Source organism: Talpa europaea (genome assembly GCF_964194135.1).
Source record: "Talpa europaea genome assembly, chromosome: 2".
Classification (NCBI taxonomy): Eukaryota; Metazoa; Chordata; class Mammalia; order Eulipotyphla; family Talpidae; genus Talpa; species Talpa europaea.
This window is the reverse complement of record NC_140068.1, coordinates 97,995,610-98,020,054: the sequence shown is the minus strand read 5'-3', so window position 1 is coordinate 98,020,054 and position 24,445 is coordinate 97,995,610. Positions and strand designations below refer to the sequence as shown.

General features: G+C 39.8%; 1 protein-coding gene across 1 annotated transcript; it reads right to left on the bottom strand.

Annotated features, from left to right (window-relative positions):
• Nucleotides 1-12,464: 12,464 nt before the first annotated feature.
• LOC311188039 (butyrophilin-like protein 1) lies at nucleotides 12,465-21,159 on the bottom strand (the record flags this gene model as incomplete). Its single annotated transcript, XM_084259326.1, has 6 exons — nucleotides 12,465-12,928; nucleotides 14,091-14,117; nucleotides 16,258-16,278; nucleotides 17,198-17,479; nucleotides 18,059-18,409; nucleotides 21,081-21,159. 6 exons carry the CDS (start codon nucleotides 21,157-21,159, stop codon nucleotides 12,465-12,467), a joined length of 1,224 nt encoding a protein of 407 aa, XP_084115452.1.
• Between the last annotated feature and the right edge of the window lie 3,286 nt (nucleotides 21,160-24,445).

The following is a 24,445-nucleotide window of genomic DNA, read 5'->3' as shown; positions in this document are numbered from 1 at the left end:
TTAATAGGCATTGCATTGAACTTACACATTGTTTTGGGTAAGATGGTGATCTAAACTGTTAATTTTTCCAATCCATGAACAGGTAATATCTCTCCATTTCCATGTAGCTTCTGTTTCTTTTTAAATGTCTTATAACTTTCATTGCACAGGTCTTCACATCCTTTGTCGATTTTATGGCTTGATAGTTAATGCTTTTTTTAAAAAAGATTTATTTATTTATACAAGCACTGGGTACAGTCAGAAGGGCGGGAGGGTGAGAGAATCCACCAGAGCCAGAGCCAGGAACATAACAGGCAGACTGATGAAGCACACTGCTGAGGGGAGCAGCGGGTGCGGCAGGAGAGGTCTGCACACCGTGTGGGACCCTCGCCGGCAGCCGGGGATTGAACCGGCGCTGCAGAGGCTGCTGGCAGCTTCACAGCCCAGTGCTCAACTACTGCGCCATTGGGGATGCCCGATATTTAATGCTTTTTGATATAATTGTAAATGGGATTGTTTTCTTGTCTTCTTTCTATTCTACTTTTATTTGCATATTAAAATATAACAGGCTTTTGTATATTGATTTTGTAGCCTGTTATATTACTGTATTGATTTTTTTTTTCTAATAGATTTTGTGGAGTCTATAGGTTTTTCTATGTATTTTATCCAGTCATCTAAAATAGTGATTGTTTTACTACTAAAAATGGAGCTACTGTATGACCCAGCAATTCCACTGCTAGGAATCTACCCAAGGAGCACAAAAACATTAATTCAAAAAGATACCTGCACCCCAATAAAGCAGCACTATTTACAATAGGTAAGATATGGAAACAACCCAATGCCCAACAATAAATGACTGGTACAAGAAGATTTGGTATATATACACAATGGAATACTATTCAGCAATCAAAAAATATAAACACATGCCTTTTGCAGCAACATGGAGGGAGCTAAAAGGGATTGTGCTCAGTGAAAGAAGCCAGAAGGAAAAAGAAAAGTATCAGGTGGTTTCACTTATAGGAGGAATATGGTGGAACCAAATAAAGGATCAGGAAAAAAATAACAATAATGCATACATACATACATACATACATAAATGAAATTAACAGGCAACCATAAATCAGAGATTTTCTGCAAGGGAGGGGGAAGAAGAGGGATCAAAACAAGTGAACACAAGGGACTGTGGTGATGGTTCATGGGTGAATTGGTTGTGGAGCATACAAGCATACACTACACAAAAATGAACAATGATGTAATATATATATATAAATAAATTTTAAAAAAGAAAAAAATTTTGAAATAAAGAAAAATAGTGATTGTTTTATTTCTTTTTCAATTTGGATTCTTTCTACTCCTTTCTCTGGCCTAATTTCTGTAGTAGGGTATTCCAATATGGTGCCCAACATGGGGCTTTTCACATCATATGGTGCCCAATATGGGGCTTTTCATGTCACTTGGGAGAGCCTATGATTGTGGACCACTGGGCTAAGGGCCCAACTAGTATGCAGTGTGCACATATATAAATGCAGACATCTGGGCCTAAGATAGGAGAAACAAAGGAGAGAAGACAGAGAGAAGTGATAAAGAGAGCACATGAAGGGAGCATGGGGACTGGGGGGCAGAGGGGCTCAGTTGTTGCCAGCCTCCTAGCACTCCTGCCTTCCAGCCTCCCTGCCTTCTTTCCCACTGCTGTACCTGTGTACCCAGTTCTCTGCTTCAGCATTAAAGGCATGTCAAATCTACCAAGGGTCCCAAGATTCTTTTCCATTTGCCCAAATCAATTGTGAACATGACCAGGCTGGGATGGTTACCCCTACACCATTTAAGGAGCCCTGAATTAGTTGAGTTGCAGAGCATGACAGAAGGAAATTCAGGGTTACGATCCTATCGACACTGATGGAATGTAAAATACACACACAAACACACACACACACATAAAACAAAATAAAGATAGAAACACTGATGTTGATTTAAAAATACAAATGAGGAGCCTTCCTGGTGGCACAGAGGTTAAAGACAGCACTATCTCATTATCACCAGCTACTGCAGCATGAGTTCTATCCCTGGCCAGCCAGGGAGCTACCCACATGGCGCAGTAGACCTCTCTGACTTGCCCACTGCTCCCTTCAGCAGTGTGTTTCAGTTAATCTGCCTGTTCTGCTCCCCACTCTGTCTCTGATGAATCCTCTCACCCACCCCCAAAATTCTAGCTTAAACCCGAGTTCAGGTATGCATAAATAAATAGATCTTTAAAAAATACAAGTGAAGGCCTCAACAGTAGCAAAAAGAGACAAAAAAAGAAATTAATGAGCTCAATAAAATAATGTTGGAGAACATAAGAATAGAACAAGAAAGAGGGCAAAGAATTTTCAAAACTTCATTTAAAAAAAAAAGAAAACTGTAAGAATTCTTTGGGACAACTTGACAACTTGAAAAGAAATACTAGCCATATCATGGGGATCCCATTAGGAGAAGAAAAAAGGCGAATGGCATAGAACACATATAAAAAGAAATAATCGCTGAATGCCATCTCAATCTGGGAAATGAAGCAGAAGTTGTGATCAAAGAAGCCAAAGATTTATTTATATGATTCAAAATTGTCATTTTTTTTCCTACTTGTTCTGCATGTACTTTGTTACATTTTTCCTGTTTGTGTTTTGATTTATTAAATATTTTATTCAGCTCTCCCTGGTGGTGCAAGGGGTTAAATCTCAGCACTCTGAAGCTATCCGCAGCCACTGCAGCATGAGTTCCATCCCCAGTCAGTGAGGTGACCCACATGGTGCAGCAGACCTCTCCTTTCTTGCCCACTGCTTCCCTCAGCAATGTTATTTAGGTAGATCAGCCTGTTCTTCTCCCTACTCTGTCTCTGGTGAATCCTCTTACCCCCCACACCTCTGCTCTACACCCCAGCTCTTGTATGCATAAGTAATTCTTAAAAATTAAATAAATAAATATTTTATTCTTTTGTATCGCATATTGTGCTTTGTTGTTTGTGGCTTATAAGCATTCATATTGACTTATAACATTCTAAATTCCAATGATATTTGATATATCAAATGATATCATATGTCTAATATGATATTTACAGCAATAATACTTTCATGTCTTCCTTCCTGGTCTCTGTGCTGTGGAGGTCATATTAATGAGAAAATGTATTACTGAGCAAATGGATATAATAAAGATCCCTGCAGAACTTACAGCCTAGGTGCAATGAACACACCAATGCAGGCATAATCAACAAGTTTGCTTACTTACTGCTCCTTCCTTTTCAAGATTTATGGCCAGGCCCTCAGCACTCTTATCCACAAGGTCGGGCAGCCAACCAGCTGGTCTCTCTCTCTAAGACCATCCCCAAATGCCTGCATCTTTCCCCCCTTGCCTTGCCCCCCTTGTCTGGAGACTTTGCAGCAATGGTTGTGCCTGCTGAAAAACGATGTTATTCATGTAACAGATATGGACACAGTTGTATATAAAAGGAACCCTTGGTCTTTAAACCAGTGCTCAGACCTTATGGGGTTACCCAGGTCTGGGACCTCATGCATGAGTAATAAATCTTCTCCTGACCTTACCATTTCTGAAGTACCGCTTGTTCTTCTTCTGCCTGGCTAACAGGCTAGAATTTATTTCTACAACATTTTGGTGTGTTGACCAGGAACAACAAGTGCGTTGTCCCTTTGAGCCATTGGCTTAGGGGGATGCGGAGTGGGGGAGGGGAAGGAGAACCAACAAAGGGGAAGCTTGCTCCACTGAGGACTTTCAGTGGTCTCTGACTTGGTTGCTCCTGCCCAGCCCCCACGGCACCTTCCCAGCCAGCCTTCCAAAGGGCTGAGCGAGGCCGGGACTTGGTGCCAACATCGGATCAGGTAGGTCCCAGGATCCTGGTTCCCATGTGGCCTGCCCAGAGTGGTAGAAGAAGAGGCTGATCACCTCTTAGGTAGACCTAGAGGGTCTCACTTGGTTTTGGTCAGGAACCTTGGAGCTCCCAGAAAGGGAGGGATGGTTGTGTGTGTGTGTGTGTGTGTGTGTGTGTGTCAGAGAGAGAGAGTGGTGTGTTTGTGAAATGTCCACAGCTGCAGCTGCAGAGATAGACTGGGTTTTTACCTGTGGTTCTGTCAACAAGTCATGTGGCTGAACACTGACTGGACGTGTCAAAATCTCTGAGAGGGGGATGGCCAAGAAAGCATCTGTGTGCTCCCCCTTCCCTGGCTGCAGCATCGAATACAATGGGAGGGAATTGGAGCAAACAGAGGGTCCTCAAGACCATGCTTTAAAAAAAAAAAAAAAAGGAAACTGATAGGCAATTTTCTGCCCTACTTTCTTTACAACCTACAGGTATTTTTACAAATATAACTTGAGAAACATTTTCTTACCCGAAGGAGGTAGTTAAAAATAAATATTTAAGAGCAAATTAATAATTGTTGTCAGTATTGTCAGAAATATTGGTAAAATAACTATCTCTAAAAATCAGTGCAAATGGCCAAAATTCTAAATGGAAGAGATTGCTATATCTGTGTTTTTGCCATTGTATCTTTTGTCTCTGGATGGTTGCTGTGTCAAAATATGATAAATAGCACCTATATAAATTCTAATAGAAAAGAACCCAAATTTTGAGATCACGATCTAAAATTTTTGGTAAACATAAATTAATTCAAAATGCAATGGTTTAATTGAAGCATGCACATCTTAAATTTATAATGTTTTGAGCTAATAGTTCTATTGTATGTTTAAATGTGTTTATTTGAAGAAAAAAAAAACACCTTGGAGTAGTCAAAAAGAGTTATGGACCTGGTCTATGTTAACAGAGATAAATGTGGATAAATGTGGTTTTATTTATACCTGGACTTCTTTTGATAAAATTCTTTTCTAAAAAGACTAACCCACTATTTCTTCCCTTAAAAAAAGTAGTTTTGTTCCCCAGGTAAACACCTTCATTGATTTTTTTCTTCCCTTGTCCCAGCCAAAAAACCTCTAGTATATGAAACTGTTTCATTCGCAATTCTGAACGTGCTAGCCTAAGAAAAACTAAAGCTACAGTTGGTATCTCTATCTTAAATCTGTTCTTTTATCATTGTTTAAGTGGTGGTATAGTTCTCCTAGAAAACTAAAGATCTACTAAGTTTAATAATAAAAATTTGTTGACTTAATGAGGTTTTGGTGTACTTTTGCTTCTTATTTTAAGAAAACCACTTTGTTGTCATCTCACCTAAAAAAAATAAAAATAAAATGTGTTTATGTATGAGTTTTCCAGTACAAAGGAATAATTGCATAGCAGCTCTTACAATGTCTTGAAGTGAAAAATGTGAGGCTGACCTGTTAATTAGCTGAAGTTATGTTGGGACAAGGCCTCGGTATGGACTAAAAGTTTCAGGAAGTGACTGATGGACTTTCTCTGGCCAGGCGCCTGACTTGTGTGCCCCAGGTGACCAGATGACCTCTTGGGAGTCTCATGCTTCTATGCTCCCTGCTTGTTTTACAGTGTGAATGTGCCCGCATTGGGGCAATGGATGCTCTGTTGCCTAATTTACTGCGGGGAGTGGTTGGAGGCATGGGTCTCAGACTTTGGGAAAAGGTCTCCTCTGGGCCTGCAGGGATAAATAAAGATGAAATTCTGCCATAACAGTCTTACAATCTAATAATTAAAAACTAGAATGTTGTAACTCTAAATGCAAATAAAGTTAGGTGTGTTAAGAAATGTATTTAAGACAGATATGTTAAAGGTCTTGAAAAATTTAGTGTCAAAACAAAATGGCTATCTTTGAAAAAAATGGTGCAAAATAGGAAGGAAAAAAATGTTGAAAGTCTGAAGGTCTCAGAGAAGTATCTTAAAAAATGCTATGTGCTAGAATGACTTGCTTTAAAAATATTTAAGTTTATTATCAGTAGTGTACTTATGAAAAACCAAACTTTAATTTCTTTTTCATTTGCAGTGAAGACTCAAGTATTCTTAAACTGCTTTTACTGTTTTTTAATGACAAATAAAAAAAAAAACTGTCTAGTTTATCTAAAATTTTGGTTCTCTTTTACTCTCAGACCTGATTAACTGAAAAACATAGTCTTGTCAGTATTGTTGAGCACTGTGAAATTATAGCTACTTTTTCAAAAAAAAAAAAAAACCTCTAGTTATCCCTCTGGGTCATTTAGTGTTGCTTAATAAAAATCTGTATATATTTATTAAGCCTGTGACAAAATTTTTCTTGAAGTCGTTTCAAAAATAGTAAAGGTTTTGATCAGTAAAAATGATTTAATATGTCTTAGGAATCTTAATAAATTATTTTTCCCTGTAGGAAAATGCTAAAATGCATTAGACCAATAGAGAGATGTTAAAACTTCATAGAAAAAAATTTGTCATTGAGAAAAGAAAAGATTGCACCTTTTCAGCATATATAAAAATTGATTAAAGTGTTCTATATATGAGACTTTTAAAACCTAGTATGTTCCAGTATAATATCATTGGACGATTCTGGTTATTCTGAAATATATGTGTGTGCATGTCACAAAATTGAGCAAACATCCTTGTCTTTTGCTTTAAACCATTTTCAAGTTTTTGTTATTTCTAAAGTTTACTTGCTGAGCTTTGTCTTCAGAAAACTCACAAAAAGAATCTGACAATATAGATATGTTTTGGAACTGAGAACACCCACCAACCTTAAAAAAAATTGGATTTTTAAAAATTACCAATAGAAGATCAAAACAATACACAGGAGAACTACACTGAGGAGGATTTGTATAATATTTAATGACTTTTTAAAAAAATATTGGTCTTTAATATTTTGTTTTGTTTTGTTATCTCTAGAAAACTTGTCTTTAAACTGGGCTATCATCTTAACGTGGCAATTTGCATCTTTTTTATGAGCAAACTGGAACATTTGCTTTTCTCTTTTCTCATCCCCAAAATGTGTAGGCAATATTTGCACTTCTCAGGACAATGCCTATCTTTGCAAAATCTCAATAGGGAATTTTATTTCTCCTTAAAGTAGAAAATTAAACATTTTTTGTTACAAGGTTTTGATTGAAATTCTTCTGGGAGTAAAATTTGAGCTGAGTTGAGAAGAGCGAGCCAAGAAGAGCCTGTCACCTTGCTTACCGGGGTCCACAGACCTCCATGAAAGATGAGGAAACTGCCTCCATTGGCAGGACTGGAAAAACCCTGGAAAAGCCCTGGGAACCTTGAGGAGAGGAAATCTCAGGTGAAGTCTGGTGAGACTGTGACTTTGATGAAGCCTGCATTGACTGGGTATTAGAAAGCTTACTCCAGGCTGTGGAGTTTTCAACAAAGCCAACAACATTCTGCTTGGTTATTCTGCCCTGTGAGTTTATGCAAATATAGGTAAAATTATTTAAAATTATGTTTGGTTTACTATTTTACAGAATTGGGATGAGGGTAGATAAAAATTGTGTCTCAGTAACTATATTAGTGAGTAGTCCTCTTCAGTTAGGGCTGTATCCTAAATGTCATCACCTTGAAGAAGGGAAAAACCCATCCCTATAACATTTATGACTATGATACGTTGTGTACTTTATTATTGCCACCCCGCCACCAAAGCCTTAACATCATGTCGGGAACTGTGGCACCAGCAAGCGCAGGCCTTCCATAGTAAACCCACCACCACAACAACCCCATATTCAGCAGGAAGCAGCCAGAAGGTGCGACACCCCTTTCTCCCATAGAAATGGAAGGTCATAACAGAGAGTGGGGATTATGACGCAGTTAACAAGTTTGCCTTTCCTGTATCTTGCAATTCCCACCTTGTTTGATATATGTGATGCCCTGTGGGAAACCCACAAGGGCATCGAAGTGAGGAATGATGTCCAAGGAAAAGGGAGTTAAACAGCAGAGCCAGCTGGTGCCCGCCCATCTCCGTGCCAAGCCCACCTCCCTCCCCTTTGCATACTCTTGCCCATCTCCCCTTTATTTTTTCCTTTGTAAAAGTCTCAGGTTACACCCCCTTGGGTACATCACTCTGAAGTGAAATGTGCCTACAAACCAGAAAAAGGACACTTCAGCCAGCAGATGGACAGCAGCCCCTGATCCAGAGGATTTGTAGCCTTCACTTGAGGCTACAAATGAATCAACCCATCAAGGTGGCCTGAGACATCAAGCCCTGCTCTGGCCACATTCGGGAAGCTGGTCGGTCTACACACAGCAGAAGCTTGAGGACATTCTACATGTGTGACCTCTTGTTATTTTCACTGTTCCTGTAGTTACCGTCTTTGCAGTCGGCCTAGCCACTGTGGAGTTTTGACCACTAGGATTGGGAGGCCTTCTTGCCTCCGGTTTGACACTGTGTGTGGACATAATTGTTTTCAAATGTTTGCTAAAATGAGCCTGCTTGCCAGTGTCCTCCTACGCCTGCACCTCACCCCTCTTCTGTATGTGAGGACTTGTCTCCCAAACCCTGAGTAAGTGCAATGAAGCCAGGGTTTGTACCCAGCCTGACAGGAGGGCCACAAAGAACAAGGGAGCTCTCTGGTCTCCCTCCTCCCTGGGCTTCTTCTGGTCCATCCCAACAAACGCCTGTGTCCCAGCTAATCAGTGCTGCACACATGGCTTTCAACCTCTCAAATGCAGCTCTTGCTTTAGATTGAGGGATTTGCTTAGGGCCAGGTCCTGTCCAGTATGAGGGAGTCATACTCAACCCAGGTTTGTTCCCTCCAAAGGTATCACCTAACTCCTCCTCAAATCTCATCCTAGGTCCTGTGTCTCTGTGGGAAATGCTACAAACCCTTTGACTCACGCTTCTAAGATCTATGCCGCAGACAACCCTTACCTGGCCTGTGCTGAGGGAGTGTATCAGTGTGTTACTCCACACAAACAATTGTGCTTTGTTCTAAATTTGTTGCCTAACTTGTCTGTTGTATGTTTTAACTAGAAGAGATACACTTTCAATGCTAAAATCCCCTCACCAGGTTAAGAGAGTCCCCCTGACCATCCCACTCATAGGGGCCTGCTGACTGCATCCAGAGCTGCTGAGGTGAGAACCTCAAATCCATCATAAAGGGCTGGTGCCTGACTCAAGTCAAATTTGAATGTTCTCATTAGATCAGTCCTAGCCCTCCAACGCCAAGGTGACTCCTTGGCAGCTGTAATGCTCCAGGACCAGCAAAGACTAGACCTGTTCACTGCTGCCCAAGGAGGTATCTGTATGGCAGAGAAGAGGCCCTGCAGCAGCCAACCAAGTAAGATTCATCCTCCACAGGGTTCTGGTGACTCTCACCTCATAATGGCCACTGGGTAATGATCAGGGTTCCCTTGAAAAAAGCTCTATAGGTGATGCCCTATGAGAAAAATAACTCACAAAGGCATCAAGGGGGGAATGATGAGAAAATATATTTTTGAGCAAATGAATATAATAAAGATTCCAGGAGAACTTACAGCCCAGGTGCAATGAACACGCCAATGCAGGCGTAATCAACAAGTTTGCTTACTTACAGCTCTTTCCCTTTCAAGATTCATGGCCAGGGCCTCAGCACTCTTATCTACAAGGTCCACCAGCCAACCAGCTGGTCTCTCTCTCCAAGGCCATCCCCAAATGCCTGCATTTCCCCCCCTAACCTTGGCCCCCTTGTCTAGGGACTTTGCTGCAAATGGTTGTGCCTGCTGAAAAACGATGCTATCAATGTAACAGAAATGGAGACCGTTGTGTATAAAAGGAACCCTTGGTCTTTAAACCGGTGCTCAGACTTTACAGGGCTGCCCAGGTCTGGGACCTCACGCATGAGTCATAAAGCTTCTCCTGACCTCACCATTCCTGAAGTACCGCTTGTTCTTCCTCTGCCTGGGTAAAAGGCTAGAATTTATTTCTACAACAATATATTTAATTTTTGGCCTCTGTTATAATTCCCTTACATGATACAATTTTTTGGTAAAAGAGTCTTTTTTTAAGCAATAAGAAGAAATCACTCTATAATTATCCATGCAGATGCCATTTCCAGTGTCCTTCAGTTTTTTTGTATAGATCCAAATTTCCATTGATTGCCATTTTCCTTCTGCCTATAATTAATGCTTTTAGCATTCTTGTAGTAAGGGTCTATTAATGATGACTTTTTTCCTGCTTGTTTATAAAGGAAAATGTCTACTTTACCTTTGTTTCTGAAAAATATTTCCCTGGGCATTAAATTCTATTTTACCAACATATTTTCCAGTATTTTATGATGTTCCCCCAGTGTTTTCTCATTTTTTTTTTTTGTTTACAATAACTATGCTGCCATCCTCATCTTTGTTCCTCTGCCTGGAATGCTATTTTAAACTCTGACTTCTTTACATCTCTCGTTTTGAGAAATGAGATTTTTATGTGCCATGGTATTTTCTTCATTTTTATGCTTTGGGTTCAGTAAAATTTACTATAGACTGAAGGTTTGTGCACCTCCATATTTCATGCTCTGATAGACACCAGAGCGCTGCATGTGAGCACATTTGAGGATCCAAGAGGATGACAGTTTTCAGTGAGCCAGGGACCTGACTCTTACCAGACACCAAAAATGAAAGCTACTTGATCTCAGCTTCCAGAACTGTAGCAAATTATTTATGCTTCTAATCAAATTATTTATGTTTCTAAGCAAATTATTTATGTTTCTAAGCAAATTGTTTATGTTTCTAACAAATTATTTATGTTTCTAGTTTATGGTATTTTTGTTTCAGCAGCCAAATCAGACTCAGAAAGTTAATTGCATAAGAAGTTAATAATGATCGAATTTAGAACATATTTTTGGCTTTTATTTCCTCAAGTCTTTTTCTGTCCAATTTTCTTCTCTCTTCAAGGAAGGACACAAATTACCTTTGTATTAGGCCTTTTCAAGTTTTCCACAACTCACTGATACTCATCACTAAAAAATTGTTTTAAGTATTTCCTTTTCAATAGTAATTAATCAAATTGAATGAAACATTTCTGTCTTCAAGTTCAGTAACAATTTATTTCTGCAATAGCTAATCTGTTTTCTCCCCACAGGTGCGGTCCCCACACTCCCACCATCATATCAAATACTCTACAAAAACAGTGATGTAAGAAAATAAAAATAAGTTTAAACAAATAGTGAATCAACAGATAAGATAATTCAATATAATATAATTTTCATCTAATACATTATTTTTTCCATCTCTTGAAGTTCAATTTAGGACTTTCTTTTTAATTAATATCTCTAGTGAACTTCCTGAGTATCTGGAATACAGTTATGACTGTTTTAATGTCCCTTATATGTTAATTCTAACACCTGTATAATTTCCGTATAATGTTAATTTACTGATTTTCTAGTATACATTGTATTTTCCTGCTTCTTTTCATGCTCGATATTTTTTTTTATTTTGAAAGTATTGTGACTTTTGCTTTGTTGAATTTGCTCTGGAATGAAGTTAAGATACTTATAAATAATGTGACTTTTGGGAGTTGCCCATCAGTATTGAATGGATTTTTAGTCTAGTTCTAACTATTCCCTGCACTGAGACAAGACTCTTCTTCACTCTGTGCAGGTTTTCTAACACTGATAGAAACTCTCTCCTCATCCATGTTTAAGCCATGAGTACTATTAACTCCCTCTAATCATTTCATTATTAATATAAGTTTTGATTACGGGAGAAGGAAAATTTTCACATCCATTGGTAAATATACTTAGAATTCCCACGAATACAGAATATTAATTTTCCTTATTAATATCTTAGGCAAAGCAATAAGATTTTTCTTTACCTTCAATAAGATTAATACCTCAATATATTCTCACCTTATTCTGGTTTCCCCAGATTTCCATCATGTTCACATTTTTTAGAATTGTATTATGATTTATATATATATTTATTTATTCTTTTCTCAAATTACCCTTGAACTTAAAATATTGCTTAGCTTACTCTCAATTTCAGTTTAACTATTCTCCTTCAACATTTGAAAATAGCATTCTTGTCACTTTTATTCAATGTTGCTATTGAGAAATGTGAAGTTAATGTAATTTTTATTCCTTTGAATGTTTTCTTAATAATGATACTTAAAATAGGGTCCTAAGACCAATGCCTGATACAAATAATCTTACCAGTTCTTTATGAGATAAATCTAGAAAAAGTATTATAAAACTTTTAGAGTAAATGGACAGAATATTTCAGGTTTATTGAATTTAATAATAAAATAATTACCAACTTCAATTTTATGCCTTCCTTTTTTCACTTCATTTTCCCAGTTTATTTTTTTAAAGTATCACTCAAGTCTTTGATTTATACTAGTATAAAGCAAGACATATATACTTGTACAAAAAGTATCATTTTGTGATATATACTAGTATAAAGCAAGACATATTTACATATACAAAAAGTAAAAATGACTCATCTTTGCAGACTGTTTAAGATATATTGCTTAATGATCAGCATCTCTGGTCATGGATACTCTTCAAGGAGTCTCAGGGTCAAGTGGTTTCATGATCAGTGGACCTGTCAGGACTGGAGTCCTGGGGTTACAGAGAAGGGCTACTCTCTTCATTATATAGGCTCTCCTGCTAATTCACTATTATGCATTTCGGGAAAGCTCCGTGGACTTACGTTTGAAGTAAGGATAGAGTGACCCAGAGAAGGTATCCTTGGTGAAAGAGAAGATATGGTTACCATCAGCCATGTTGTAGAAGGAAATGTCACTATCCTCATAATCCAAGAAAACCATAATCTTATTTGGAATCTTTTCTACCTCAGCAGGTTCTTCGCGGGAAATCTCTTGGAGACAATAGGAGAGAATCCTATAATTATTCCCCTTTTTCTCTAAGATTCTAAATTTCTTCTTTTGTGAATCTTCAGATGCTCCACTCCTCTTTGTGGAATCCTCATAAACGCCTACAGTCCACTCCTCTGTGTCCTCAACATCCACCTCCCAATAAAATCTCCCTGAAGTGATGTCTTCCTGGTTAAGTGTGATCAGGTTGCTGTCTCCTTGATTACTGGGAGTTGTTTCCTCTTTGTCGTTTTTTACAGTCAAGTTGACTGGAAGAGAAAAAAGGAAAGAGCCAACTTTGTACATTTCTGAAACCTGTTTGTAGGTTAAGGTAAAAGTATCAGGCTTTTCTGCCCTCCCGCCATTAGGACAGATGATGGATCCCTGTGGTCCTGAATGCATGTCTGATGGCGGGCACCTGGAGTAGGGTGTGAGCATATGGAGATAGGATTCACCTGGACTAAGACTGAGCCTTTAAAGGTGGAGTCACGGGGACGCCAGCAGAAGCAGCAGAAGCAGAATGAACAGAAGAAGCAGAACAAAGAAGCCGAGAGAGAAAGAACAGAGAAGCAGAGACCACCAGAGAATGCCGGAGAGCCCAGACAGAATAAAGACTTGCCGGGGGCTGGGAGGCCTGCCAGCCTCCCGGCGCCCCAGCACCCCTATCTGCCACGTACCTGGTAAATCCCAATAAAAGCCTTCAAAAGCCACTGAGGGCTCCAGTACTCTCTCCCCCTTTACCCCGTCTGCATAGAATCATAGAAAACCTGCTCCATGTCCTGCCTCTGCCCCCTACACTGTTGTACAGGTGACATCTTAAAGAAATGGGCAAATGTGATTGGAGTAGTAAAAATAAAAAAAGCCCCCTTCTGACAAATGTGTTGGCTGAGGTGGAGCTAGGAGTCAGGGATGGAAAATGTTGTGTTCTTACCTGGGTTCTATGCCAGGTATCTCAAATTATCTTATCCATCAGTCTTTCACAGAATGCCTGAGGAAGCCCCAAGCTTGAGACTAGTATTTTTTATTTTAGACTAGTATTTTTTCCCCAATTCTCTACAAATTAGATGTATCTGCATTTAGTAGCAGGCTCCGTGTGAGCTCAACCATTTAAAAGGAACAGCTGAGCTGCTTTTAACTTATTTGGGGGGTTCTCCTCACCTAAGGGACTATGTTAATTTTTACTTCAGAAGCAAATTAATCCCACAGACAAGAAATGTGGACCAATATATAAACAATATATGGATGTGGAAACACAAGCAAAATAGCTAATCTTAAAGCAGTTTCCAATTCCAGCTACTATTTCATGATCTCCATGTTCCTCCCTTTCTTTATCAAAATAATGGTGCCTGTCTTTTCATTGATGTCAGGAAGGACAAAACAGGATGTCAGAGGTCAGTTCAAATGGAGCCAAAAAGATGAAGCACAACTCACCGGACTTGAAATGCTCCTTTCTCCAGTCTGAAAGAGAATGACATAAAGTGAGTCTGAGATAGAAGCAGGGAGTGAAAAGGAGGCAAAATGTCCGCTTCCCTGGCTCATAGCTTGGTCCAGCTACCCTCACTCCCTCGTCTTAGGCCCTTAAATTCTAAAAACTACAGGACGCCTGGTGTGCTTCCTGGGCTCTGTCTCAGATTATGAATTATCCCTAGTTCAACCCAGTTCTGGGCGAACAAGGTTGTCCAGCCTGAGCTGGGTTCGGACGACACCTGGATCTACCCTTAAGACCTTTATGGGCTTCCTGAATGAGGATGGCAGCGACAGAATGGCCTTTCATTTTGTTTTACTTTGGGTTTTCCAGTCAATAACCTTCTTAGAGTAGAATTTAAGCTTATGAGTAAGGCTTTTAAACTGACCCTATCATTTTGACCTTTATAATCAGATTTTTTAAAATATTTTTCCCTACAGATAGATTCCTCATGGAATCTCTGTTCCTCATCTCCACTGTTTCTGCCTGGGGCCACTTATCTTATGATAGGACTTGTGATTTTATTTCAAGATGAATATTCTCAGTGAATCTCACTGAATTCACTTTGACAATAGGAAGATAAGGATAGCCATAATTCTTAAATAGAACAGAGGAAACTGCTTATGCAAAAACTTTGACCCTAGGGAAGGGCTCCTCTGTCCTCCTCTTATCAAAGCACTTATCAAGTTGTGTGCAATTGCCACTGGACTTTAATTGCCATAGGGCAGATGTAAGAGTTTATGCCACCAATTTCCTGCACAATGGCTGACATATAGAAATTGCACAAGTTTATGTTCAAGGAATGACCTAGTATGTTTTTGAGGTCCACAGTATATTACACACATACAAACACACACTTATAAACCCACACAATATATAAACACAAATATTAGAAGGTACAAAGATAGTAATTTCTCCCTCTACCGAGTTATATTTATTTTTACAGGGCCTCCCCGGTGGCGCAGCGGTTGAGCGCTGGGTTGCGAGGCTGCCCGCGGCCTCTGCGGCGCCGGTTCGATCCCCGGCTGCTCCCCAGCCACCAGAGGAGGGTCCCACATGGCGCGCAGACCTTTCCTGCCGCCCGCTGCTCCCCTCAGCAGTGTACTTCGGTCCTTCTGCCTGCTCTGCTCCCCGCTCTGGCTCTGGTGAATTCTCTCACCCTCCCACGCTTCTGACTGTACCCAGTGCATGTATAAACCAAACAAACAAACAAACCAGCAAACAAATAAATAAAGCATGCCTCTATAAAAAAAAAATAAAATAAAAAAAAATATATATTTATTTTTACAAATGATATTAAAATATTTTGAAAAATTATTTTTCAAAGTTTTTCAAACAAATTTATATCCCTGAATATTGAACTTCACTTACTTTATCTTGAATACAAGTAAAATCATAGTTCATACATTTTTAAATATAAAATATAACACAATATATATTTCTTAGAACTTATTTGCAATATAGAAATATTGCTATAATAGGATATTTTTTATTCTTCTCAAATTCAAAATCACTCTGAGTTCTTTCCCTTCCTTCTTCACAGTGGATGGGATAACAACTTGTGTTGAGCCTTATCTTGGCCATGTTGTAGAATTTACCAGTTAGCAACTTATTTTTTCTTTATCCTGAGACCTGAAAAATCTTTGATTTTTTGAGCCTCTAAGTACATATAGAACAGACTAGAGATTAGTACTAACTAAATCTTCGCAATTTGCAAGAGAACGTGTGCGCGCGCACACCAATTATGCTCAGAATACCAGGGGTACATGGCAATATCCAGGCCAGAGAAAAGAGTTTCTTACCAGGGTATATCAGTGCCTTCTTCCAATCTGAAACATAACAAATCCAGGTAAGATAAGTAAGACATTAATCTGGGGCCCACATTCCTCCCCTCCCACTTATCTTTCTTCCATCGATCACCATTAAATTTTTCTGATTTTTCCTCTAAATAAAGGAACCAAGAAAGCGTTGGGTGTCAGGCCATCAAGTGGTATGGGAAACGCAGAAAAGTCTCTTACCTAAATCATATAATCTCTTTCGCCGAGCTGAAAGAAACAACATGCAGTGAGGGATTTAGGACAGATGAGGAAAGGGAACATATTCTACACAAAGAATGAGAGGAGTAAGACTTACCAAGCTCTTCCTTGAGTTTCCCTGTAAAAAGGAGACATAAAATCATCAAACTGGGATTACACTTCCCCTGAGTTTTCAGTAGTTAAATTCAGTGAGAACTTCTGTGTCCCACAGTGAAGTAGATGAGAAAGTCCAGCACACGTGTGTGTCAAATCTAAAATGTTGAGTGCTGAGAGTTACATAGGGGTGCTGCGGGGCCACAGAGAAAGGAGTGCCCAAGTGTCATGGGAGTATATGATTTCTTAGGTGTTTTGCAGCCTATTCTTGATGAGCACATAAAAGACATGAAAAGACATTTCCACACAGAGAAACAGCAGCACAGGTTGGGGTACAGATGTCTGAAAGAGCATAGTGTGGTCTTAGGGTCCCCACTTTGAGAAATCATGACCACTGTCCACAAATCACTTTCCCTCCCTCATCTACCCCCATGCATGCGCACACAGACACTTGGTTCTCCTTCCACAAGACTCCCAGTTCTGTGGAATTCTTGACCCCATGTTTTCCTAGGAGTCCTTTGGCAACTTTCAATTTCAGCATCTACACTATACAACCTGTATTCCCAACTTTTCCATGAACCTCTGTTTTGCCCCGTTGTCCCAATTTACATCTGGTTTGAAGGGCCGCTTCCTTTTCAATCTTCATCTGATCTCTCTCATCCAATTCCTTCTTCTTTCTAATTATTGCTCTCTCTTTGGCTTGATGTTTTCTCCAGCCAGTGTAGCTGACCCCCGCGAGGAGAAGCAGCAGCACAGGGACTGTCCCAAGCGTGGCTGCCTTCCATGGACACATCCTGGGGAAGAAGGGTTCTGACAGGGGACGTGGAGACATGGTGAGGACTGGCCTGAAAGAAGCCCTGCTCTTTCCAAGTCTCCCTTCTTCTCCCCACACTCCTGCCCTTACTACACCTCCAACTCTGCCTTGAGGTCTGGACCTCACTGACCTGGGAGGATGATGGCTGATGCTATCTGCTGGCCAGAGAGGGGATTCTGGATGGAGCAGGTCACATTGTTCATTGAGCTGTCTGTGACAATGACAGATGACTCCACGTGGAAAAGCCCTTTGTCATCTTCAGTGAAAGACTCAGGGAGAGACTTCAGCTCCCCTCCAGCCTTGTTAATCCAACGCACACTGGGTTTTGGGAACCAGCCACTTGAGGAACATAGGACTCGAATCCCATTTTCCTCAGGCCCCGTCATGTAAACTTGAGGGGTAGATCCCAAACCTGAGAAGAGAAAGCATGTGCCTTAGACCTTTGGTCCCCAGGGCTCAGGAGTCCCTGAAACTGGAGTTTGTACTCCCCTTCACAAGATTGGTGGATGAACTGAAGCTCAGAAGTCAGAAAACTGCTCTTAATCAACATTAGTTAAACAGTGATTCCGTTTTGAAATCACCTTAATATCTTTTCCCTACACTTGGACTAAGAGAACTTTTATGTCAATCTGAGAGAAGAGAGAAAACTAAACTTATAAAAAGGAATTTAATTCTATTAGTTTTTTTTTTCTCTCCTGATTGGGTGAAAGTTATAATTTAATGTGCTGATACCTATCTGAATTAACATTAATCAATAAGCTACAAGGTCTTTAAGGAAATCAAAATATATTCAAGGACATTGCCCTGTTGGTGTTTAAAAACAAATAGAATATGTAGCCTTTTCCTTACTGTACATGTAGGAAATTTACACTCCACAAAGTAAAGCAGCAGTGTATCCATAGAGGATCACAAGAAATGTCAGAATAAAATGCAGATGTACTGACCTTTCTCCTCACTTGACATCATGACAGATTGTGCCAAACTGACATACCTATAACTTGCAGCTGCACGGTCGTCTCTTCGGACATGGAACCATCCTTAAATTGACACCGGTACTGGCCATCATCAGAGGCCCGGACCTGCTGGATCAGTAGGGACGCATCCCCTTTGTCGATAGAGGTCCCCAACAGCTTGGTCCTGTCGCGGTACTCCAGCATTTGCTCCCCGTCTTGCTCCTGCCTGTCCTTGTATACGAGCACAGCGGGGGAGAGCTGGGTTCGGTACCACCGGATATGCATGTTGACTGCGCTCTGCTCAGGGACCAGACTACAGGGCAGAGTGGCGTCTGCCCCCAGCAGGGCTCTGACAGGCTGGGATGGTCCCTTCACAGAAAACTGTGACACTGCAAGAAAGTCAGACAGATTACGGGAATCAGCGAGGGGTGGTGAAATGGAAGACACATGTATTATTTTTATTTAAGGACCCAAACATATTTCTCATATTTCTTCCTTATTTGTATTATTTCCCAAAAAAGTTACAGTATATTACTTTTAAAATAATATGTAATCATTATTTTATTTTTATATATAATATGTATGTATATTTATATATATATATATATATAACTTCTTCAGCTGTATTCCCCAGAAGCAACACCTATAAATGGTTTTGCATTTTTCAAAAGATCTTTATTTTTTGGTTTTTATTTTCTTCCTTTCTTTTTTATTTTTAATTGAGTAAATATCTGGATACTCTCATCAGGTATTATCACCATAGTGCCTCAACCACCAACTCACCCATAATCCACCACAATAGTTCATAGGGCTTCCTTCCCTCTTTGCTCTTACCCCTGCCCACCCCTCTGGCACTTCAGTTCTGTAGTCAGCTGTCAAAGGTTAGTTTTTAAGTTTGTCTGTATCTGACTCCTGGTTTATTAGTGAATTCCACATATTAGTGACACCATGTGGTTCTTATTTTTCTCCTTCCAACTTATTTCACTGAGCATTATGCCTTCAAGCTATGCATTTACAAATACTATTTGTAGATATGTTACATAAAACCTATGTAAAAGAGATTTACTGAGAATTATATGGAGAAGTAATTTAGTAAGCAGTTATTCTTTTGGGGTTTGGAGGGGAATGGAAGGTGTTTTTCTCCTCAATTATCCCTTTGTGCCCAGTTCTCTTCTCCAAAGACTGTAAGTAGACATTTCTAACCTGGATTTTAAATAACTGTGTGTTTGGTGTGGCTGGGGCAAGGGGAGGATTAAATGCATTTTATCCCAAAGTGAAAAGTAGAATTTGTAAGTTTTTTAATTAAATATACAATAAAGAATATCATACAGTCATATAATCAGCTCTGCTTGACTGACTATACCATCATGTTTAAACTTATCCTATATCAGTGAATATTTATATTGATTAAAATTTATTGCTACTATAAATAGTCTTGCAATGAACATTATATATGACACGCACATATATTATATATATACACATATATATACACACACGTATATCCACATATATATATGGATGGATACATATAGGAGAGAGCTTCTCTTGACGACAAATTTTTGTAGACTTGCTGAGTCAACATGTATGGAAATTAAATGTTTCGATATTAAAATTGTGTAACTGGGGCCTCCCCGGTGGCGCAGCGGTTGAGCGCTGGGTTGCGAAGCTGCCCGCGGCCTCTGCGGCGCCGGTTCGATCCCCAGCTGCTCCCCGGCCACCAGAGGAGGGTCCCACATGGCGCGCAGACCTCTCCTGCCGCCCGCTGCTCCCCTCAGCAGTGTACTTCGGTCCTTCTGCCTGCTCTGCTCCCCGCTCTGGCTCTGGTGAATTCTCTCGCCCTCCCGCGCTTCTGACTGTACCCAGTGCATGTATAAACAAAACAAACAAGCAAACCAGCAAACAAATAAATAAAGCATGCCTCTATTAAAAAAATAAATAAATAAATAAATAAAATTGTGTAACTGGCTTCAAATTAAAGACATGGTAACAAAACATGTCACTGTTGTGAGCTCATAGAGTTTCTCTATAAACCAAAGTCTGAAAACTTCATCCTGAAAGGTCCTCTTTTTCATGAAGGAAGGACTCATGTCCCAGAAAGAATATGTGATTTGCCCAACATCATCACCAGAGATAGTTCAGGGATATATGTCTACATTCTTTTTACTGAATTAAGTTTTCTCGGCATTGTGAACACCACAAATAATATTTTAACAGTTTAAACCACCCATACTCAATAAATTCAAAGAAATACTGCAGCAATGACTTTTATATTGTCTTCTCAAAGGAGAAAGGGATATTGATAAGAAGGGGATCTGACACCTCAAACTTCTTGCCCTCAACAATCAGTTTCTCCAGAATATGAAACCTTTTTGGGATGTGGTAGAGTTGCTTGATGCCTGATCAACTGTATTTTTTAAAGATTTATTTATTCATGCGTACAAGAACTGGAGTACAGGTCAGATGTGTGGGAGGGTGAGAGGATTCACCAGAGACAGAGCAGGTAACAGAACAGGAAGATTGACAGAAATACACTGCTGAGAGGAGCAGTGGGCGAGACAGGAGCGGTCTGCTGCGCCATGTGGGTATCTCCCTGGCCAGCCGGAATCTTTTTTTTTTTTTTTAGATTTTTTTTTTATTTATTTATACAAGCACTGGGGTATAGGCCAGAGCCACAGCAGGGTGAGAGAATTCACCAAAGACAGAGTGGGGAGCAGAACAGGCAGAAGGACTGAAATACACTGCTGAGGGGAGCCACGGGCCAGGCAGCAGAGGTCTGCCATGCCATATGGGAATCTCCCTGGCTGGCTGGGTATCGAACCAGTGCTGCAGAGGCTATGGAGAGCTTCACAGCACTGCGCTCAACCCACAGTGCCACCAGGGAGGCCCACCATCAGGAATCTAACTGGTGCTGCAGAGGCTGAGATAGCTTCACAGCTCTGTGCTCAATCGTCTGCGCCACCAGGGGAGGCCCTCAACTGTGTTTTTTATATGAGAAGATCTATTGAAAACAGGGCAAAATTAATAATAAAAAATAATAACATGAGGGAGAACACTCACCTGCTGAGCTCCAGGTACACACCTGGAAAAGAAGGAGGACGAGAAAACCAGCTGGAGAGATACCAGGAAAAGCCGCCATCTTCAAAGCAGAAAGTGAAACTCCGAACGCAGAAAATGTTCACTCTGACAAGGAGCTACTCTGTAGGCGAAGGCAGTGAGAAAGAAAGCCAGCAAAGTGAAGAGGCTCAGAAAAAAATCCCCTGTTCAAAGACTTACTTTCATACACAGTTTTTTGAACATTTTCTCTCACAGCCTTTAAGACAAACGAACATCACCAATTCCCACTCACTCCCCGTGGGTTTTCCTTCCCTCTTCTTTCTGAAAACCAACTACTAGACCTCAGCAAGTGTAGAAAACTGCAAACCATTCTCCTGTGTCCATGGGCTCTATATTATCTAAATATTTGCCTTCTCATTGGGGCTCTCATGAAACTGAAAGCACTGAGTTCAATGCTGAGAAATGAACACACATACAAAATTAGTCCACACCTCACAGTCTATTTTCCCCTTTCTTGCATTAATTCATTCATTTATTCATTTATGCAGTTATTTATCAAGTTATCTTGTTAGACCACAACTCTTGTGGCTTAACTCCCAAAAGGGAAGGTAGTTTGCCCACTAGGAGACCCAGAGCTCACATCCTTCTTTTGTTCAGAACCCACTTGTCCCACAGACACATGCAGATGAGCACACATTTCATTCTCTTACCACCCAGTCTGAGCCAGGAGAGGGGATTTTCTGGAAACTCCTGGTCTCTTTGGTACACGTATAAGTTCCTGCTGGAGACACAACCTCCAGTTGATCTCGTGGTCAGCATCCAAGAGGTGCTTGGCTCAGGGTCTGGGAGCAGCAGGTTTATCCATCCCTGGATGGCAAAATGTTCATAAGAAGGGGGGCAAACAGGGCTGCCGAGAGGCACTGGCACTGAATGAGCCCCCAAGAACAGGTCTAACTAGGAAGCCAGCCTCCAGCTCTTCTAGTTATTTTGAAAGTGAAATTAATGAAGACCAATCAAAGAACTTTGAACTGGGCTGAGCTACAGAGTGATAGAAACGCCCAAATTGTCTTTACATAAAATGCTTAGAGTAGCTCTCTCCTGCCATCTACCAAAGGCTGAAATCACATTATTCAGAAAGGGAATCATCTTTCCATATAATATTATATCCGATGGTCATCTTAATGTTCAACTCACAGTTAACTTGATTTAGAAATAAAACCAAGAAAATTCTTCCTCCTACCACAGCACTTAGGGCTCACAAAGTAAGAGGGATATAATAACACAACTACACAGTGACAGACACAAAGTGTGCTCAAAAGACATTTTCTTTCCATTTCAAATTATTCCCAGGTTTATATTTCTTCATGCCACACAAGGTGAAACAAACAAAAATCTGCTTCCAGAGTCCAGAAAATGTGTTTTTTACAAAAGGAATCAGATTCCATCATACATCTTTTCATTCAACATTCATTGCTGGAAAACAATTGAATGTGATCTTTACATTCCTGAATGAAAATTAGAATTATTTTTTTAAGATTTATTTTATTTATACAAGAACCGGGGTACAGGCCAGATATACGGGAGGGTGAGAGGATTCACCAGAGACAGAGCAGGAAACATAACAGCCAGTTGATGAAATACACTGCTGAGGGGAGTAGCGGGCGCGGCAGGAGAGGTCTGCTGTGCCATGTGGGACCCTTGTGGGCCAGGATCCAACCAGCACTGCAGAGGCTGCGGACGGACAGCTTCACAGTGCTGCGCTCAACTGCCTGCGCCACCAGGGAGGCCTGAAAATTAGAATTATTTCAGTAACAAAACTAACATTTAAGTGTAAGGGCAAATAAAAGAAAGTTCTGGAAGTTTTATCATACATCTCTTAAATGAACAGTGACAGTTACAGGTTTTGAATGAGGAGAAGGGAAAAGGTGAAGATACTTCTGGGAGACATCTCATGTTCTGTGCACTCCTGCCCACATGGTCACTGTTGTTTGAGTTAAGATTTAGCAGATGTTGTCTATTGAAATCAACCACCTGGGAATAGAGGAGTCACCTACTGACTTGATCTATTTTCTTCTTTTTCTTGTAGCCTCTTCCAATAGAACAGTTGTCTTTAGAGAAACTGAGTTTCCTGGGGTGGTGACAGATATTTGGTGTTTATTATTTAGACAGACTTAGGAAAGTTTTAACACTTCAACATAATGGAGAAGGCGTTCAGTACGTATCACATTGGCTTACTCTGAGAATCCATCTTAATAAACTGAAGTGGATTTATATTTTCCAAAATGTAGAGAAAAAGGGCCTCCCTGAAGGTGCAAGGGTTAAAGTCTCAGCATTATCTAACATCACCAGCCACCATGACATGAGTTCGATCCCCAGCCAGAGAGCTGACCCACATGGTACAGCAGACCTCTCCTATCTGGCCTGCTACTTCCCTCAGCAATGTGTTTCAGTCAATCCACCTGTTCTGCTCCCGACTATGTCTCTGGTGTATCATCTCACATCTCCCCCTCCCCGGGACTGCACCCCACTTCTTGTATGCTCAAATAAATAAAAATAAATCTTAAAAAAAATTTAGAGAAAGTGTTGAATCTCACCAGTCATAACTTAAAATATTTGAACTAGCATAGCTATTATGTTTATTAAAAATCCCCCTAACTTCAATTATATGTTCTGTAATGGTTTTGTTAATTTGTGATTAATTGTGAGTATAAATTTATTTTTGATTTCCCAACTGATTTTACATTTTTAATTCTGCTGTATTTTTTTATTAGCAACATGCAATTCAAGAAAGTTACACAATTTTAATGAATGTCTCCATTTGAAAAGTAGAACTTGTTTTTTCAAATGATTCTCCCTGAAAATTATAATTAATATTAAAATAGCTATCATTTTGTTAGACTGTGTCTGGTTTGTATTTGTCTGTTTCTTGTTTTGTTATTTTGTTACCTCTCTTATAAACCATATAGTGATGTTCCATGTTAGATCCAGAACTTCAAAAATGTAAACCAGAGCTTTCTTTATTCTTTCAGACTTTAATTTAGAATGCCTACCCATAATTCTAAATAAGAAAAATAATTATTACAGAATTTACAGGACTTGAAGGATTCTCAAAACAAAAATGAATTATATAGACAGAGGACAACAAACTCATCCTCATTTCTTTTTATTGTTTACAGCATAGAAAGAAAATGAGAGGTTTCAGGGAATCATCTTGGAAATTTTATACAGTTTTACTTTCATCCTGGTCAAGATGGATATCATGGCAGTGAATTAAATTTCTATTTCTGGGAGGAGAGTCAGATAGTATGAATGACCCATGAAATGAGGGATTTACTGGCAGATGGAAATTTATCAACAAAAAGGTAGAT